At 47.7% G+C, this 19,584-nt stretch overlaps 1 protein-coding gene across 6 annotated transcripts in view; it reads left to right on the forward strand.

Moving 5' to 3' along the window:
* Positions 1 to 14,909, forward strand: part of LOC129705630 (homeodomain-interacting protein kinase 3-like) — a 151,202-nt gene extending 136,293 nt beyond the window's left edge. For 5 of the 6 annotated variants that reach the window (XM_055649275.1, XM_055649278.1, XM_055649276.1 and 2 more), the window contains 8 exons: positions 1,415 to 1,539; positions 2,478 to 2,602; positions 4,480 to 4,647; positions 4,793 to 5,095; positions 7,821 to 7,967; positions 8,755 to 9,014; positions 9,994 to 10,121; positions 10,863 to 14,909. In XM_055649275.1, the coding sequence (XP_055505250.1) occupies positions 1,415 to 1,539; positions 2,478 to 2,602; positions 4,480 to 4,647; positions 4,793 to 5,095; positions 7,821 to 7,967; positions 8,755 to 9,014; positions 9,994 to 10,121; positions 10,863 to 11,336 (1,730 nt within the window). In that variant the 3' untranslated portion in view covers positions 11,337 to 14,909. The remainder of the gene's footprint in view (positions 1 to 1,414; positions 1,540 to 2,477; positions 2,603 to 4,479; positions 4,648 to 4,792; positions 5,096 to 7,820; positions 7,968 to 8,754; positions 9,015 to 9,993; positions 10,122 to 10,862) is intronic. The other variant, XM_055649277.1, reaches the window with a different exon arrangement.
* The last annotated feature ends 4,675 nt before the right edge of the window (positions 14,910 to 19,584 follow it).

Consider the following 19,584-nt stretch of genomic DNA (forward strand, 5'->3'; position numbering starts at 1 on the left):
CAAGCTTCCAGAGGAGGTAGTTGAGGCAGGTACTTTTGCAACTTTTAAGAACCATTCAGGCAGGTACATGGACAGGACAGGTTTAGAGGGATATGGGCCAAACACAGGCAGGTAGGACTAGGGGTGGCAGGAGCGGCAGCAGGAGTGGAAAGGTAAAGGCTTTGAGAACAATATCCAAAAGCCAGTCCTCTGTTGAGTTCAACTGTGAGTATCAAACTTCTGAAAGGTAATCGAGACCTTGGAGAAGGTGCAGGGAAGACTTATCAGCGGGTCTCAGGTTTCAGGCACCCCAGCTTTGTCAAGACGCTGAGACGGTTTTTCCGTGAGTGATACTGTTACTGGGAGATAGGAGTGATCAAAATGATAAAGAATCAACTAATATGCAACAACCAGTTTCTGGCAGTGGACCATCTGCGACCAAGTTGAAGATAATTGGCCAAAGAGCCCGAGGAGAGACAGATGATCTTTTTTTGTTATGCAGTGATTTATGTCCTGCCATGCACTGCCTGAAGAATAACTTAAAAAAAAAAAAATTAGATAAGCCCTTGGAAAGGAAATTGTGACATAGCTGAAGGGGAAAAATAAGTAGGGAAAACATTTTCAAGGAAAGGCCACAGGATTGATGGTCGCTTTCTAGACTGTGATTTTGAAGATGCTTGAAGGCAGCAAAGAGCAGAGGATGTGGAGGGACAGGTGCATTTGGTTGGGTTCATTGCAGTGTTGTTTCTCCGCATCTCTTGTGTTGATACATCTGCCTGGAAGCTGATGAGATAAAGAGGCTCGACACCTAAAGGTGCCGTGTAGGCGGCACGGTGGCGCAGCGGTAGAGTTGCTGCCTTAAAGGGCCATAGACCCGCGTTGGATCCTGTCTCTGGGTGCTGTCTGCACGGAGTTTGTACGTTGTCCTCGTGACCGTGTGGGTTTTCTCCTGGTGCCCCGGTTTCCACCCACACTCCAAAGACGTACAGGTTTGTAGGTTAATTGGCATGGATTGTAAATTGTCCCTAGTGTGTGTCGGATGGTGCTTGTGTACGGGAATCGCCGGTCGGCCCGGAGTCGATGGGCCAAAGAACCTGTTTCTGCATTGTATCTCTAAACTAAAAAAAAAAGGCAACAGGTTCACCTTTAATAAAAATATTAGGTTGTTTGGGTCTTTATATGCAAAACACAAAGTGTTGGAGTAACTTAGCGAGTAACTTACCTCAGGCAGAAGGGAATGGACGGATGACATTTCAGGTTGGGACCCTTCTTCACACTGATTGTAGTGGAGGCGAGAAAATAACTAAAGGGGGGTGGATGGCCAAAGCCTGGCAAGTGATAGATGGGTACAGCCAAGGGGGGGGGGGGGGGGGGGGGGGGGGGGGGGGGGTGGAATTTTTATATGAACAGTCTCACTCATTTGCTTTCCCACCAGCAGGCATCGCAACCAATCCAGGTAAACGCACAGGATTTTCCATTCGGATGGACAGTGCAGTGCCTCTTGTGACCCAGGCTCCCACGATGCAGCCGCTGCAGCTGCGGCCTGGAGTATTGACGCAGGTTTGTACCTCGCCACGGGAGTAGGAAGGTGAATTACACCGTCAAGCAAGCCGCAGTATTTGAAAGCAGATCCAAGTGGCATAGGTGGTAGATAGACACTAAAAGCTGGAGTAGCTTAGCGGGACAGGCAGCATCTCTGGAGAGATGGAATGGGTGACGTTTCCGGTCGAGCCCCTCTTCCAGCGAGGTTGATTTAAGAACATGATGGTGCTTAGAAAATAGCTTTTCCTGAACCTGGTGGTGTGGGATTTCAGGTGTCTGCCCGATCTCCTGCCCGAGGGTAGCAGTGGGAAGGGGGCATGGCTCGGATGGTGAGGCCCATCATGGCCACACAGGTTGCGATGTCTCTGTAACCTCCTCCAGCGCTACAGCCCTCCACAATTCATAGAACATAGAACAGTAAAACACAAGACCAGGGGCTTTGCCCCACAATGTCCACAAGGAACACAATGCCAAGATAAGCTGATCTCTGCATGCTCGTGATCCAAATCTCTCCTTTCCCTACATATCCATGTGCCTGCCTGTGGTCTTCCACTGTTTAAGAAGGAACTGCAGATGCTGGAAAATTGAAGGTAGACAAAAGTGCTGGAGAAACTCAGCGGGTGCAGCAGCATCCATGGAGCGAAGGAAATAGGCAACGTTTCGGGCCGAAACGTTGCCTATTTCCTTCGCTCCATAGATGCTGCTGCACCCGCTGACTTTCTCCAGCACTTTTGTCTACCTGTGGTCTTCCACTCACTGGCACTCATCCATCGGGCCGCCTATCCTCTGGAATTCCCTCCACAAATCTCAGCCGCACCTTTCCCTGCACCCCGGGTTTCGTTCACCCTGTTACCTCTCCCGGCTTGGTTGGGCGTGTAAGGGTGGGTGGATAAGGGGAGGATTCTGCTGCTGCTGCTGCTGTCGTCTTGAGCTTTCCTCTCTTGTTGTCGTTGCAGGCTTGGTCCAGCAGAAGCCAACAGATACTGGTTCCCACCTGGCATCAGGTCACGGCAGTCGCGCCCTCCACCACATCATTGCAGACTGACTCTGTGGCTGGCTCACAGAGAATGGGCGACTGGGGGTACGTACCAAGCGGGCGAGGGAGGTGCGTGCCACGTCGGGGTCACCCGATGGAGCGTGGCGCCCGAGGGCACGTCAGTTAGCGTGCGGCGCCCAAAATGCACCACGGTGTGTGGCAGCCCGGGTCACCGCTTGGTGTGTGCCACGCAAGAATCATCACTTGGGGATGGCATCCAAGATTCACCAGTTGATGTGTGGCACATGGAGTAACCATTTGGTGGGTGGAAGCGCAGAATCACCACTTGGTGGGTGGCCAAGTGTATTCATATTTCACATGGTCAGATATCATCAACTCATTTAGTCTACGCCTGCAGTCAAGGAATTCCCATCCCCCTCTTATTTCTCTCTGACATTTCCATCAGCTCTCCCAGTTCTTCACCCACCCATCCTGAGGCTAACTTACACATGGCGATAACAAACCAATCCCAACTCTTCTCTACCCTATCCCTATCGTTTATTCTACCCAAGAGACACAAGAGGCTGCAGATGCTGGAATCTTAAGCAAAATACAAAGTGCTTGAGGAAGTTGATGGGTCAGACATAATCTGTGGAGGAAATGGACAGATAGTGTTTCGGGTCAGGGTCCTTCTTCAGATTGAAGAAGAAGAATAGAAATTTTTCAGAATTAACAGAAACGTCATCTGTCCATTGCCTCCACAGATGCTGCCTGGCCCACTTGAGTTCCTCCAGGACTTGGTTTTGCTCATTTATTCTCCCTACTTTCCCATAAACTCCCCAAAGATTCCTTCATACAGCATGGAAACAGGCCCTTTGCCCCAACTTGCCCACACTGGCCAACATGTCCCAGCTCCACTAGTTCCACTGCCCGCGTTTGGCCCATATCCCTCTAATCCTATCCGACCCACGTACCTGTCTAAATGTTTCTTAAACGCTGCGATAGTACCTGCCCCAACTTCCTCCTCCGGCAGGTTTATCCATACACCCACCACCCTTTGTGTGAAGAAGTTACTTCTCAGCTTCCTTGAGTCTTTCCTCCCTCACTTGAAACCTATGTGTGCTGGTTCTTGATTCCCTTCCTCTGGGCAAGAGACTAAACAGTGACCCTCTGTTTGAGATCGTTGCACAAGAGCAGTGCTACGAAGATGCTGGTCTGCACCATTAATAAACATACTTGTCATGTGGCCGGAAGCATGTAACTGTTCCGAGGTGCTGGCATTAATTAAAGAACCAGTGTGCAAGAGGACATATCGTCCTCACATACACCCTAGGAATCTTACAGAAAACATGCAACAGCACAGGATCAGGCCCTTTGGACAAGATGTCTATGCTGAGCTTAATATCAAATTAAACTACAGATAACTTTCATTATAACGGACCATGGAGGGGGGGAATTGCATCTGTCATTGCCGACTGTCCGCCATAACCGAATATGTGGACGTTAGTTGATATATTATTAATGTTACATCTAAAGCGGTATATGAAAGATAAAATAAATTCTGAGAGCATGATGATAAAGCCAACTTCCTGCTGTACTTCCATCTTGAATTGCATTGTTCGTGAGTGGTAGGAGCAGAATTAGGCCATTCGGCCCATCAAGTCAACTCCGCATTTCAATCATGGCTGATCTGTCTTCTCTCTCAACCTCGTTCTCCTGAATTCTCCCCATAACCTCTGACACCTGTACTAATCATTGTGTTTGGGAAGAGGTTCAGCAGTGATAGTAGCGCACATAATTCTTTATAAAATAATAGCGCTGTTACCTGTGCTGCGTAATTCTGTGTTCAACGTTCTATGTTCCTGAAGATTGAAGTCCAGGCAGAATGCTGGTTGGAGCAAGGTTGAATGGATGTGCTGGTACGCTGTGTTCTTATTCCTCCAGTTGACCAGTTCGTCTCTTTTTCTTCCCCCCTCCCCCAGGAAGATACGTGCCCCGGGCAACCGTTACAATTCCACGTTACCGCAACATCTCCTGACTAATCAAATGGCACTGTCGGGCACTCAGCCCATCAACGTGGGTATAGCTCAGGTGGTCTGGACCCACCCCTGTGCCAACAACAAGAAGAGGAACAGGCACTGTCAAAGGAGGTCAGTGGGGAGGGGGAGGTCATAACTTCCAGGAGCAGAATTAGGGATCTGCTATGAATATTGTGACATGGTGACATTGACCAAGGAAAATACATTGTTTTCCTGAGCCTGCCCGCACCCACGCTCGCCGTTTGCTTCCCAACAGGAGCAATATATCGTCACAGAGCGGCCTGCAGGACATGACGCCGGCCTCCCCAAAGACCACCCAGAGCCCAAAGAGCAGCGGAACAGGGGGCTGCCCCGTGGCACGGGACAATCAGAACGGAAAAGGCGACAGGGGCTTCTGCTGCCCGGACAGCGTGGGCCAGGATCTGGACGGCAACCTGATCGTCAACCAGCAACGGCAGACCATCATCATCGCCGACTCGCCCAGCCCTGCCGTCAGCGTCATCACCATCAGCAGCGACACGGACGACGACGAGGCGTCTCAGAGCCACTCACCGGGAGAGTGAGTCCCTTTTACATCGTCTCTTGTCCGTGATAATGGGTTGTGTGTCTGCTGGAGCTAACGGAAATCATTCTGGAACGGGCTGCCCGGGGTGGTGGTGGAGGCAGATACCATAGTGGCATAGAGTCACATAGCGTGGAAACAGGCCCGACGGCCCAACCTGCCCACATCAACCACCAGTCCCACCAGCCTGCGTTTGGCCCACATCCCTCCAAACCTGTCCTATCCCTGTACCTGTCTAATTGTTTCTTAAACATTGCAATAGTCCCTGCCTCGACTACCTCCACTGGCAGCTCATTCCATACACCTACCACCTTTTATGTGAAAAAATTGCTCCTCAGATTCCTATTAAATCTTTCCCCCTTCATATTAAACCTATGTCCTCTGGTTCTCGATTCCCCTACTCTGGGAAAGAGACTGTGCATTTACCCAAACTCTTCCTCATCCTCCTGCGCTCGAAGGAGTGGAGTCCCAGCCTGCTCAACTTCTCCCTATAGCTCAGACCCTCAAGTCCTGTCAACATCCTTGTGAATATTCTCTGTAGCTTTTCCCACTTAGCATGTAAGAGGCTTTATAGATAGGCATGTGGATGTGAGGGGAATGGAGGGATATGGATCGCATACAGGCAGATGATATATATGAGAGGCATAGATATGGTAGACAGTCAGAACCCTATCCCAGGTTCCCACCCTGGGTAAAACACGAGGAGGCCTAGCTATATGGTGAGGGGTGTAAAGGTTTAATGGAGATGTTGCGGGGCAAGTATTTTTTACACGGAGAGTGGTGGGGGACTGGAACGCATTGGCAGAGGTGGTGGTGGAGGCAGTCACGATAGCAGCATTTAAGAGGCTTTCAGATGGGCACTTGGAAGTGCAAGGAATAGGGGGATATGGATCATGTACGGGCAAATTAGATCAGTTTAACGTGGAATCATGTTCGGCACAAACGTTGTGGGCCGAAGGGCCTGTTCCTGTGCTGTAATTTTCTACGTTGTACTCAACTCCTTGAGCTAGTCTGTGCCTTGCTTCCACTTGCCTCTCTCTGTTCTATCTCCCACAATTCTTTTTACTTAAACACACTTGCAGCCTCAGTCTTTGAAGTGCTGAGCCGCCAAGCACCCACACGCAGCCTTCTGTGTGGGAGGGCGCTCCGTTTCTGCTGCTCCTTGTGTGTGAAAAGGAGTCACTGATTTAGTTGCAGAATATCCCGACTCTAAAAAATAAAAAAATAGAATAGGTAATCGATAAGCAATGAACAACTTCTGACACGGCCCCAAAGCAAAGCTGGCAGACTACCCCGAGAACATGATTCAGTTCTAATGCCATTTTAACCACAGGGATCAGACAACAGAGAGAACGTAGAACAGGTACACCGCAACAACCGACAATGGCTGCGAACATTATGCCAAGATCATCACTTATCTACCTGCCCATATCCCTCGGTAGACAAAAATGCTGGAGAAACTCAGCGGGTGCAGCTGCATCTATGGAGCGAAGGAAATAGGCAACGATTCGGGCCGAAACCCTTCTTCAGACTCTCCCTCCATATCCCTCCATTCCCTGATTATCCATGTGCTTATCTAAAAGTCTTTTAAATGCTACCAGCATATCTGCTTCAACCATCACGCCTGGCAGTGCGTTCCAGGCACCCACCGCTATCTGTGTAAAAACTTTCCCCACACATCTCCTCTAAACTTTGCCCCTCTCACCTTAAAGCCCCCTCGTCGTTGACTGAATGCCCCGTGTATCCCAATTGACAGCCTGCACAACAAAGGAGCTGACCACGTTTATTCTCTCGGCAACACATGAAAAGGCAGATATTGGAACCGTGAACCAATAAATAAGTCCTGGAGGAACTCAGTGGGTCAGGCAGCATCTGTGGAGGGAATAGATAGACGACCTGAAGCCTGAAGAAGGGTCCTGACCCAAAACGTCATCTGTCCATTCCCTTCACAGATGCTGCTTTACCCACTGAGTTCCTCCAGCACTTTATGTCCTTTTGGAAGAGAAGAGAGGGTTTTTGTTCATCTGGGTGGGGGGGAAACTATAACGTCCCGGTTCAAGAACAGCTTCTTGCCAACAACCACCAGACTATTGAACACTGTAAATTCCAACTAAACTCTGAACAATGATCTCCCTGGGTTGCACTAGCGACTTTGGGCTTTGTTGTGTTTTTTGCATTGCATTGTTTTGTTTTTTTAAATGATTGAGCTTTTTTTTTGATGTTTATTATATTATCTATTAAGTACTGTGTTTTCAAACCTGTTATGCTGCTGCTGCTGCTGCTGCTGCTGCTGCAAGTAAGAATGTAATTGTTCTGTTTCGGTACATCAGACACTAAAACAGTCTTGGGTAGGAAGGAACTGCAGATGCTGGTTTAAACCGAAGATGGACCCAAAAAGCTGAAGAACTCAGTGAGACGGACAGCATCTCTGGAGAGAAGGAGTGGGTGAGACCTGAAATGTTTTGCCTGAAGAAGGGTCTCGACCCGCAACGTCACCCATTCCTTCTCTCCAGTAAAACACTCTTGACACGTGAATTTCAGAGCAGCTGCTTTGTCGCAAACTGGCTTGTTTTTTATCAAGCCAAGTTTAGAGAGTTTATTGTCAGGTGTCCCAGATAGGAGAATGAAATTCTTGCTTTGCATCAGCACAACGGAATATAGTAGGCATGAATACAGAGGTGTGATGCTGTTCTTTTATTTCCCTTTGGACATCGGCCTTTAGTTGTAAAGGCAGCTTGGACTGCGAAGCTTGCCAGAGCACGCTGAACATCGACCGGGTGTGTTCGTTAAGTAGTCCCGACAGCACCCTGAGCACCAGTTCATCCAATTCTGCGCATTCCAGCCCGTCTCCCTGCAAGAGGCCAAACAGGTATGGACCCCATCCATGTTGCACAGGGTCGGGAGAGTGAGTTCCCTCATGCCCGGTGACCGACCAGAGCTTGGTTGAGGAGAGGCTCTTGAATTTCCTCTGGTGCATGCTTCGCACATCCCTCACCACCAAGTGTCTTATTTGTGCCCTTCACAATTGACAACACATACATGATTTATCAATGACAGCACAGTGGCGCAGCGGTAGAGCTGCAGCCTTACAGTGCTTGAGACCCGGGTTCGATACTGCTTACAGGTGCTGTCTGCACGGAGTTTGTACGTCCTCCCTGTGAATGCGCCTGTTGTTTAGTTTAGAGATACAGCATGGAAACAGGCCCTTCGGCCCACTGAGCCCATGCCGACCCGTTTGCACAAGTTCTGAGTTATTCCACTTTCGTATCCACTCCCTTGGCTGTGTTAAGATTGTAAATAGTCCCTTGTGTGTAGTGTTAGTGTACGGGGATCACTAGTGGTTGATGGACGTGGTGAGCCAAAGGGCCTGTTTCCATGTTTTTTCTCCAAACTGAACTAGACTAAACAGCACCAGAAATCAGGATTGAACCTGGATCGCTGGCACTGTGAGACGCCACCTCTACTTGGTGCCCTTTGTGGGAGCTTAATAAGGCCGCCACTGTATCCGTGTGTAGAAACGAGCGAAACTTCAAACCAGTGGGTTTCCACTGTCAGGGTGGGGTTGTACGTGAAGCCAGAGTCTGATCGTGTAACTGAGTTGTGGTCGCAGTTCGTTGAATGCCTGACCGGGTGCATTGTAATCGTTCACATTGCAGCATGTCGGAGGATGAGCAGGAAAGTGGCTGCGACGCCGCAGATGGTTCGCCGGCCACCGATTCGTCCGGCCACACCGAGAGCCCCAGCCTGCAGGAGCGCTTGCTGCAGGACGCTGCCAACCAGAACACCAGCGCCCTGGCCTCCAAACCGGCGGACGGCAGCAAGGCCACCGTGCGCACCATGGTGGTGCCGCCCATGAGGGTGCAGAACGGCAATTCCATCTCCGTGACCGACTTCAGCGAGCGGGTCTCAAATACAGGTAGGTGGCAGCCTTATAGGCCTGGGCCAGGAGGGGAGAAAGAAGGAAGCAACAGGAGAGGTCACATCATGTTGGAATATCTCAGCAGATCAGTCAGCATAGAAAGATAGGTGCAGCAGTAGGCCATTCGGCCCTTCGAACCAGCACCGCCATTCAATAGGATCATGGCTGATCATCCAGAATCAGTCATATTCCCCCATGATTCCATTACCTAAGAGCTATAGCTAACGTTCTCTTGAATACATCCAGTGAATTGGCCTCCACTGCCTTCTCAGGAGAACATGGACAGATGACATTTCTGGTCTAAAGAAAGGTCCCAACCCAAAACGTCACCTATCTCCATGTTCTCCAGAGATACTGCCTCACCCGCTTTGTTAATCCAGCACCTTGTGTCCTTTTTTTGTAATCCAGCATCTGCAGTTCCTTCCTACACTACCTGTCTAAATGTTTCTTAACCATTGCGATAGACCCTACCTCAACCTCCTCTGCTAGTAGCTTGTTCCATATACCCACCATCCTATGTAAAAAGGTTACCCTTCAGGACTGTGTGTTTACTCGATATACCTGCAATTCTGGTCGCTCTATTACAGGAAGGATGTGGAGGTGTTGGAGAAGGTTCGGAGGGTTCTCCTTGTCCTTTTATTTGCACTTTTTTTAATTTCAAGTTTTTGTGTACCTTGTGTGTTGTGACTTTATTCATCCCCGGATCGTATCGTATTCAGGTCTGTAGGTTAATTGGCTTCGGTAAAAAAATTGTAAATCCTCCCCAAGTATGAAGTATGGTGTACAAGGTGATCGCTGGATGGCAAGGACTTGGTGGGCTGAAGGGCCTGTTTCCTAATCGTATATTTACCCTGGAATGGCGAGATACGCATCACGTGCTGGCAGAGGAGATTAGTTTAACTTTGGCACAGAGACTGGGGGCTGAAGGGCCTGTTGCTGTGCTGTACTGTTCTATGTTCTACGTTTTCCCTTCTAGATACAGTGAGGCGGTCAGCGGCAAAGGGCTCTTCAGCTCCTGGAAGAATAAACCATCCCTCAGCTGCAGGGATTCGCCAGCAGAAGTCTGTATCAGCATTCCAACAGCAGCCCATGAATTTTGGTCAGGTATGTGTGTTCAGTCCGCTCTTAATTAACTAGTACATGGGCAATCGCTGGTCGGCGCGGGCTCGGTGAGCCGCAGGGCCTGTTTCCATGCTGTATCTCTGAACGAAACAAAACTTAGCAGTGAAGAGTGGAAGTTGGCGATGTATGGGTTATTTCTACCTAGTTTACCGCTGCGTATCAGTGACCCGGCAGAGCTGGCCAACCATCGATGGCATCGAGGTCCACTGGCAAATAACTGGCAAATGGGTTCTGCTCCGCGGTAGAGTTGCTGCCTTACAGCGCCAGGGACACAGGTTCGATCCTGTCTAGGGGCGCTGTCTGCACGGAGTTTGAACGGTTCTCCCCCTGTGGCCTGCGTGGTTTTTCCGCCTGTGGCGCTCCGGTTTCCTCCCACACTCCATGGGCATGCAGGTTTGCAGGTTAATTGGCTTCTGTAAATTGCCCCGTAGTGTGTAGAATGATAAAGCGGGATGACGTAGAATTAGTGTACGGGGTGATCGCTGGTTTGTGTGGACTCAGTGAGCTTAAGAGCCCGTGTCCACGCTGTATCTCCAAACTGAGCTTAAAATAAGCTATAAATGTTATATTAAAAATATAACCAACCTGCAGTGGCTGTATTTATGTGTATCCCCAGACTGAGGGATGCGCCTGTGTTTCTTGGGGTTAGAGTGGGCAGTGAGTTGGATACTGGCCGCTGTTCTTGTTGCCCGTAACTGATCACCACCTCCCCTGTCCCCACAGGTCCAGCCCTACGGATCGATGCCTCAGGAATGGAACGGCAACTATGGACACCGGAGACAGGCCTTCATCGGGCCCACCATCACCAGCCACCCGTTCTCCCTGGCGCAGGGGAGCCCGAACCAACCGGCGGCCCACGGGCACCTGGCGGGGACGGCGCACCTCGGGGGCCAGCCCGCCATCTTGTCCTACCCTCCGTCAGTGGCGCTGGGCACCTCCGGCCCGGTGGCCCACCTACTGGCCTCCCCCGGCACGACGAGACCGGTGATGCAGCCAGCGGCCTACAGTATCTCTCACCACAGCGGCCTGCTCCACCAAGTCCCCCTCGGCCTGGCCCCCCGCCGGCTTCCCTCCCCAGCCATTCACCAAAGCCACTACAAGCCGGTGTTCCACCCTCACTCCTACATCGCAGCCTCTCCTGTCTACGCCGGATTCCCCCTCAGCCCCACAAAACTCAGCCAGTACCCTTATATTTGAAGATTACAGAACAAAGCAGAAAGCAAACCAATCTCTGGTCCAGTCATGTAAAGCATCTGGAATCGAAGGAACACGTTACCAATTAAAGAAAAATTCCAAGTCGTGGCACAAGAAAGTCAATTTCTTTGCGTTTTTGTTAAATCATGGTTTAAAAACAAAGGTGCATAAACGAGAAAGCCAAGCTTTGAATCGAACCCACTTTGAATGTGTCTTTTGCACACTCGACGATATAACTCTTAACAGCCCGAGCTCCAAGAATGTGTCTCAATCCCAACTGGTGCGGAGCATGGGGGCGAAAGAGAGAGAGAGAGAGCTCTCTACACTTTGCATTGCCTTGTGTACAGTGCAAGACACACACACACACACACACACCTGTGAAGCCATGCTTTCCACCCTGACTGTACAACAGGCTTCACTCGACGCCTGCCATGTGTGGTGTACATGCTAATATATTTGTGGTTCTCTCACACCCCCACTGCCCCTATCTCCCACTGTGTCTTCAATGTGTGTTCAGTGTTGAGTCATTAACCGATAGGGGCGGGGGGAATGATTCTCTGCACATCTGCATGTGTTTTGCATGGGCAAGCGTTGCCTAAAGTTGGGATTTTTCCTCTCTTCAGTGTCATCATTAATGATGGTTTCCACACCTAGTGCCTTAAATATTTTGAGGTTGTTAATGTTACTACTATGTCATGGACTGTAGCACTTAAAAATCTTATCTAATCCAGTGATTGGGGGAAATATATACAAGCAGGGAAAAGGGGGTATGTGGGAGGGGGGGGGGGTTAACACGTTAGATGTTGGGGTTTGGTGTGACGTATGCTTATGTAATCTTTTGAGGAGTGGGCAGTTGTTTTTCTTTGTACCTCACAGCCATCGGGCCCACCCTATTATCTCTCTTTTCTCAATGGTTTGAGAATACCTTTGAAGCATACAGCGGAAGCATACGGAATTGGCTGAGGCAATTTGATCACTGGTTTCTACTTAAGGTTCAACTCGTAATATTAAACAGTGTTTATACTGTCAGAATAAAAATAATAATCTGCAATACAATCCAAATAGTGTGTGTGTGTGTGTGTGTGCGCGTTGCGTGTGTGTGTGTGTGTGCGCGTGCGTGTGAGAGAGTGAGTGACTTTTTAAATAAAAGATGTTTGCGGTTCATGGTATTTAGTGAAATGACTAGACTTAAGGTGGCATGGCTTTGATTAGAAATCTGAAAACAAAGATGCAATTCATTATACTCAATGCCTCATGTTGTGGTTACACATTAGCTTAAGCAGTTCATGCAGTATTTGATATATGTAGTAATATAATAATTAGTACTGAAGCTTGATGAGGTGCAAGTTAATTGTGTGCAATGTTCTCATTTATTGCATGTGGCAAATTTACCCACTTCCTTTTATCTCTTTTCCAGGGGGGGTCATTTTGGGGATTTGGGGGTGAGTTTGCGTTTTATTTTTGAAGCTCGTTTTTATGTGTCCACCCGCTTATTTTTATACATTCCGTCAGGGAAGAAGAAAATAAACCGACACACTTCTACGTGTTCTCGCAGTCAGTCGGCGTGTGTTGTGGCGAGAGAGATGAAGTTGCTTTGCGCAACACCAAAGACATTTTCCTGTCATCCCCATTTCCTCAGCAAAATTCGCTACACTGCATAGACCTCAATACGGGGAAAAAAACACTCAAAACGAGAAAAAAAAAAAGTGCGTGGCTAAGGAGAGTGAATTTACAAAATCTATTTAAAAAAATCAACTTTTTTTAACGAAAAAAAAACATGATTAAAAAAAAAAACGTTTGAGGTTATGTTTTAGCTCTTGGGGCAAGTTATAAATTGTGTCATTTATCTTGAATGTATCATAAATAAGCTGCTAATTAATGATTGCCACTTCAGATAGCTGTGAACTAGGTGATTATTAACTTTCTTAGCCTTCTCATTTCTGTAAGTCTAATTACATTAAGTAGAAATGGGTTTTTGATTAATTTGGCGTTAATGTTTGGAGTGTCTTTGTAACTACTGTATTGTAAATGATGAAACTTAATTGCTTTCTGTTTTTATTTTGGGTGTGTGTTTGGCATCAGTATTTTAACCTCAGTTTGAGCTCATCTCTGCATATAAATGGATGTATTGATGTAACTTGATTTTCATGTTTTTTCATATTGGCATTGTGTTAGTGAATCTGAATTACTGTAGCTTGCAGAATTGACTTAACTTTTTAAATGAATTGTTTGACGCTAACAGATCGCCACTGCAATCTACAGAATGCTTTAATGGCACCGAATCTCTGCAATTTTGACATAAATAGGTGTTGAAAGAGAAAAAAAAATGCAGATCCTAAAATATTTCTAAAAACAGCACCAGTTTGAGTTTAATAAGCTAATTTGGGGATTATCCTTGGTGGTGAGGCTGCTGTTGGTTTCTCGTGTTAATCAGTAAAGAGCAGTGTTTTATTTAATATCAGCCTTTAGTCATAGCCAAGGGGGACAATGTGCCTAAAATGCAAAAGGCTCTTAAACCGCAGAGCAGTTGTACAGTTAAGTCACATTTATATCGTACCTCTTGTGAGATTTGGTGCTTTCTAGCATAGTTCTATTTTTGTCAACAGACACCACATGTTTGTAAAAAAAAAAATATCACAAAAGAACTCTAAATGTGGGACGGGATATGTGGGAGGAAATAGCTGGCACGGTTTGGAAAGGCCTTTGCTCTGTCCAACGACAACGGTCGTCAAAGCCAGAGTATTCCAACAAAAGTGTTGCGTTGAAATCTTCTCGTCAGCTCTGCACGTTGGTAGATGCCTTAAAGTCATTCTTAAATAAGACACTGTGAAAACGCGGGGATCGAAGGAGGCGGGAGGGGCAGGCAAACTACATTTTAAATCCACGATTTATTTCACGTGCAGATTGTTTTTAATTCCTTTTTAGCCTTTTCACTTACTAAGCGAAATCAAGGTCCTTATGCAATCAAACAGTTTCTCCAAAGAAAATGTATGCCTCAGCTATTTTAGTTTTAACGGCTTTGAGCCAAAGGGGATATCAGTAAGGGGAGGGGGGAGGGGAGCTTGCTATGGGTTAGATATTCAAGGGAGCAGCTAAGTGAGGCTTTTAATTTACCTCGTGTAGGTCCATACTCTATGGTTTACCTGCGTTCTGCCTACTGCATCATTCAGTTAGGGTTAAATCAACGCTGCATGTTATGGAAACTTGTTGTTCAGCTTACCCAAAAACTTACACTTGATTAATAAGTTGGAACTGTTACTGTTTAAAGAAATTTGTAGATTTTTTTGTGGCTGTTTGCTTTTGATTTTAATGCTACACTAGTTTGCCATGTAGCAATTGCACTGTGCAATATTCACAAGACGAGGACTGGGAAATTTTTATGGATGTATGTCTCTTAAAGTTTGCGTTTAAGTATTTCTCGCTAGTTCTCAGTGATTTAAATGTGACCAAGCCTCGATACTTTGTCACATAAAGCGGGTTTTCCAGGTGACTCTTTGGTGAGTGTCAAAAATAAGAGTTTATGGTGTATTATTGTCGAGATTCACTTTGAATTAAAATATATATTGCTGCAGAAAACGAGTGGTGGATATTTCATGGGGGGTATCATCTTGGCAGGCTAGGTACAAAATGGTGGCTCATCAGGTGGTTGGCTCGTGGGTTTTCTCCGGGAGCTCTGGTTTCCTCGCACACTCCAAAGACGTACAGGTCTGTTGGTTAATTGGGTTGGTATAAATGCAAAATTGTCCCCAGTGTGTAGGGAGGACCACGTGCTGGGGTGATCGCTGGTCGGTGAGGATCCCGTGAGGCAAAGGGCTGTTTTTCACGCTGTATCTCTAAAGGAAACTTAAAAACTAAAACTAAAAGTCTGGAAAATTCCACCTCGCATCCTTCCAACAAAAGGAAGAATCATTTATATGGTGGCCCCGTCACATAACAAGAGGCCATAGCTTTAAGGTGAGAGGCAAAGTTTAAAGGAGATGTGCAGGGCAAGTGTTTTACACAGAGAGTGGCGGATGCCTGGAGCGATGGCAGGGACAATGTACCAGGGGCGATGGTGGAGGCAGATAGGATACGGCATGTAACATGTTTGTAGAAAGACACACAGATATGCAGGGAATGGTGTAAAATGGATCATGTGCAGCAAGAGGATATTAGTTTGACCTGGCATCATGTGAGCCAAAGAGCCTGTGCTGTAGTGTTCTAGACTTTAGAGATACAGCACATAAACAGGCCCTTTGGCCCACCGAGACCATACCAACCAGCGATCACCCCACATACTAGATCTATCCTACACACTCGTCACAATTGACAATTTTATCAAGGGCAATTAACCAACAAACCTGTACGTCGTTGGAGTGTGGGAGCAAACTGGAGCACCCGGAGAAAAGCCACGTGGTCACGGGGTGAGGACGTTCAAACTCTATAAAGACAGCCCTCTTAGTCAGGATCGAACCCGGGTCTCTGGCGCTGTTAGGCAGCAACTTACCGCTGCGCCACACTCAAAGGAGCCCATAGTAAAGTTGAGATTTCATTAACAGAGTCTGCGTCAACAGAAGCATCTTTGAGGGTCAGGCTGGAATTTTGGGGCCTGCTGGGGAAGACACAAAAAGCCGGAGTAACTCAGCAGGACAGGCTGCATCTTTGGAGAACATGGATAGGTAATGTTTTGAGTCGTGACTCTTCTAAGGAGAATTTCTTCAAAGTAGGCATACCTTGGGTCTTCCTGACAGCTACAGCTCACTAGGCAGCGAACTCATCTGAATCAGAAGGTTGGGGACACAGCTGAAAAGGTAGAGACAGTCAGAAGGGCAGACAGCTAGAACAGCACTGGTAGGGCCCTTTGGTCCACAATGCTCATGCAGAACATGATGCCACGTTAAGCTCATCTCATCTGCCTGCATATGATAAGTTCATAAGTGTCTACTCCGCCATACCTTTCCCTCTCAACCCCATTCTCCTGCCTTCTCCCCACAACCCCTGACACCCGTACAATCAAGATTCTCGATCTCCGCCTTAAGAATATCCATTGACTTGGCCTCCACAGATGTCTGCCGCAATGAATTCTAAAGATTCACCACCCTCTGACTAAAGAAATTCCTCATCATCTCCTTTCTAAATGTCCATCCTTTTATTCTGAGGCTATGACCTCTAGTCCTAGACTCTCCCACTTGTGGAAACATCCAATGATCATAGTACAGCACAGGAACAGACACACTGGCCCACAATGTCTGTGCTCTGGTCCTACACGCTCTCACTGGTGGAAACATCCTCTCCACATTCACCCTATCCAGGCTTTTCACTGTTCGGTAAGTTTCAATGAGGTCTCCATTCATCTTTTCTAAACGAGTGCCTGGTGGAGGCAGATATTACAGTGATGTTTCCAAAGGTTTTATATAGGCACCTGGATATGGAGAGAGATGAATCGCGTGCAGTCAGAGGAAACTGGTTAATCTTCGCATTATGTTCAACACAGTCATTGTGGGCCGAAGGGCCTGTACCAGTGCTGTACTTCTCTATGGGCCATGACCCTTTATTTTAGTTTGGTTTGGTATAGAGATACAGTGTGGTAACAGGCACTTTGCCCCACTGACAAGCGATCCCTGCACACCAACACTATCCTACACACACTGGGGACAATTTACAATTATATCAAGCCAATTAGCCTACAAACCTGTACGTCTTTGGAGTGTAGGAGGAAACCGGAGATTCTGGAGAAAACTCATGGGGAGAACGTACAATCTCCCGCACCCGTAGTCAGGATTGAACCCGGGTCCCTGGTGCTGTGAGGCAGCAACTCTACTGCTGCGGCACCGTGCCGGCCCTTAATTCCTGCGTCTTTATTCCTACTACCAAATGTATGACTGCACTTTACTATATACATGACAGAATTGCTTTTGCCCATTGCTGCTCCACTGTGCTGCCCTGTTTATAGTGAAACAATGAGAAAACTTTCTGACAGCACGTAGCCAAACGCCCTCAGGGTATGTCCTGGAGGAGTGGTGGATGTGAGGGCTCTCCTCTATCTGCTCCATCATATACAGACCATGTATCCTTGCCTAGCTGTGGATGAGAATCTATTTAGATATGCTGTCTAATCAGGAACTTGAGGAGGGATCTAATTTGGGTCATGAAGTGATGAAAGAACTTATTGTGTCAGGCAGTATCTATGGTCGCCATTACAGGTCAAGACCCTGTACCAGTCCAGATGCTGAGTCTCATAAGTTCTAGGAGCGGAATTAGGCCATTCGGCCCATTCAATCATGGCTGATCAATTTTTCCTTCTCAACCCCATTCTCCTGCCTTCTCCCCATAATCCCCGACACTCGTACTAATCAGGAATCTGTCAATCCCCACCTTAAAAATACCCAATGACTTGGCCTCCAGAGTCGTCATGACCCAGAAACATCGGCTATCTCTCTTCCTCACAGATGATGCAGTTCTTGCTCCAGATTCCAGCATCTGCAATCTCTTGTATCTCCACTAAATTATCCAAGATCTATTTCACTTGAGATGTCAAAGATCAGGGGCATACGATGCTAGGCAGTGTGCAGCCTGTCTGGGTGGACACTGAAAGATTTGGAACGGTGAAGTTCTGGAGTTGTGATGGAGGCAGAAAGCCTCATATTATTTAACAAATTGATTGAAATTGAAATGGAAACAGGCCCTTTAGTCCACCAAGTCCTCACCGACCAGCAATCACCCATTCACACCAGTTCTATGTTACTTTCCATCCACTCCCGACTCATGAGGGGCAATTTACACAGGCGGATTAACCCACAAACCTGCACGCATTCGTGATGTGGTGGGAAACCGGATCACCCGGCGGAAACTCCTCAGGGCCACAGAGAGAACACGGTGGCACAGTGGCGCAGCGGTAGAATTGCTGCCTTACAACACCAGGGACCCGGGTTTGATCCTAACTACTGTCTGTACAGAGTTTGTACGTTCTCCCCGTGACCTGCATTGGTTTTCTCTGGGAGCTCCGGTTTCCTCCTACATTGCAAAGACAAACAGGTTTTTAGGTTACTTGGTTTGGTAACATTGTAAATTGTCCCTGGTGTGTGTAGGATAGTGCTAGTGTACGGGGGTCGCTGGACGGTGCGGACTCAGACCCGAAGGGCCAGTTTCTGCACTGTACCTCTAAACTAAACAAAACATGTAAACTCCACACAGACAGCACACGAGGGCTGGATCAAACCCGGGTCAACTGCACTGTGAGGCAACGGCTCAACCAGCTGCACCACCAAATACCTGGATAATCGCTTAAAAAGCAGCGACCCACATGGTTTAGGACAGTGGTGGAATGTGACATTTGGCTGACATGTCATTTAGCAAAGGTGGAGACAAGGAAGAAGTCTCCAGTGCTGTGGATTTCTGCTGTAAATATATGCTGTTAATTTGCAAATCTGTGCAATCTAATTGTGCATGTAAACTCACAGAAGCCAACGGGCCTGCTCTCTGCAAAGATTTATACTTCGTGTGGCTTTTGGCAAATGTACAGATCGCATCAGTTGCTAACTTTCTCCCTCTCCAGATGTTGAATAGCCTTTGGCTAGTCTCCAATTATGCAGAACAGCAGAGAGGAGCCCGCTTCCTAGGACCCCATAGATGTTCTGCGTATGGAGAATAGCCACAGCATCAAACAGAGAATTACCAACAAACGTGATTTTTGGAACATGAATGTTTACTTGCGGCTCCTGTCGTTTTTATTTATTCATTCACAAGATCCCGCTGCCTCTGGCAAGACTTGCATTTATTATTCCACGTAAACACAAAATAAAGTGCTGGAGGCACTGAACTCAGCAGGTCAGGCAGCATCAGTGGAGGGAAATGGACAGGCGACATTTCTCTTCAGATTCCCAAGTTCCTTTCACCTCCCCTCCCTCGCTGTAGAGTTACTACCTTACAGCGCCAGAGACCCGGGTTCGATGCTGACTACAGGTGCTGTCTGTACGGAGTTTGTACGATACCCCTGTGAGTTTTCTCCGGCACACACACTCCAAAGACGTACAGGTCTGCGGGTTAATTGGCTTCGGTAACATTGTGGTAAAATTTGTCCCTAGTGTGCAGGATAGTGCTCGTGTACAGGATGGTAGTTGGGCCAAAGGGCCTGTTCCTGCGCGGTATCTGTATCTCTAAAAGAGTCCGTGGAAAGATCCCGACCCGAAACGGGATCGTTGCTCCACAGATGCTGCCTGACACGTGAGTTCCTCCAGCGCTTTGTGTTTTGCTCAAGACTTCAGCATCTGCA

This window comes from Leucoraja erinacea, chromosome 18 (genome assembly GCF_028641065.1).
Source record: "Leucoraja erinacea ecotype New England chromosome 18, Leri_hhj_1, whole genome shotgun sequence".
Taxonomy (NCBI): domain Eukaryota; kingdom Metazoa; phylum Chordata; class Chondrichthyes; order Rajiformes; family Rajidae; genus Leucoraja; species Leucoraja erinaceus.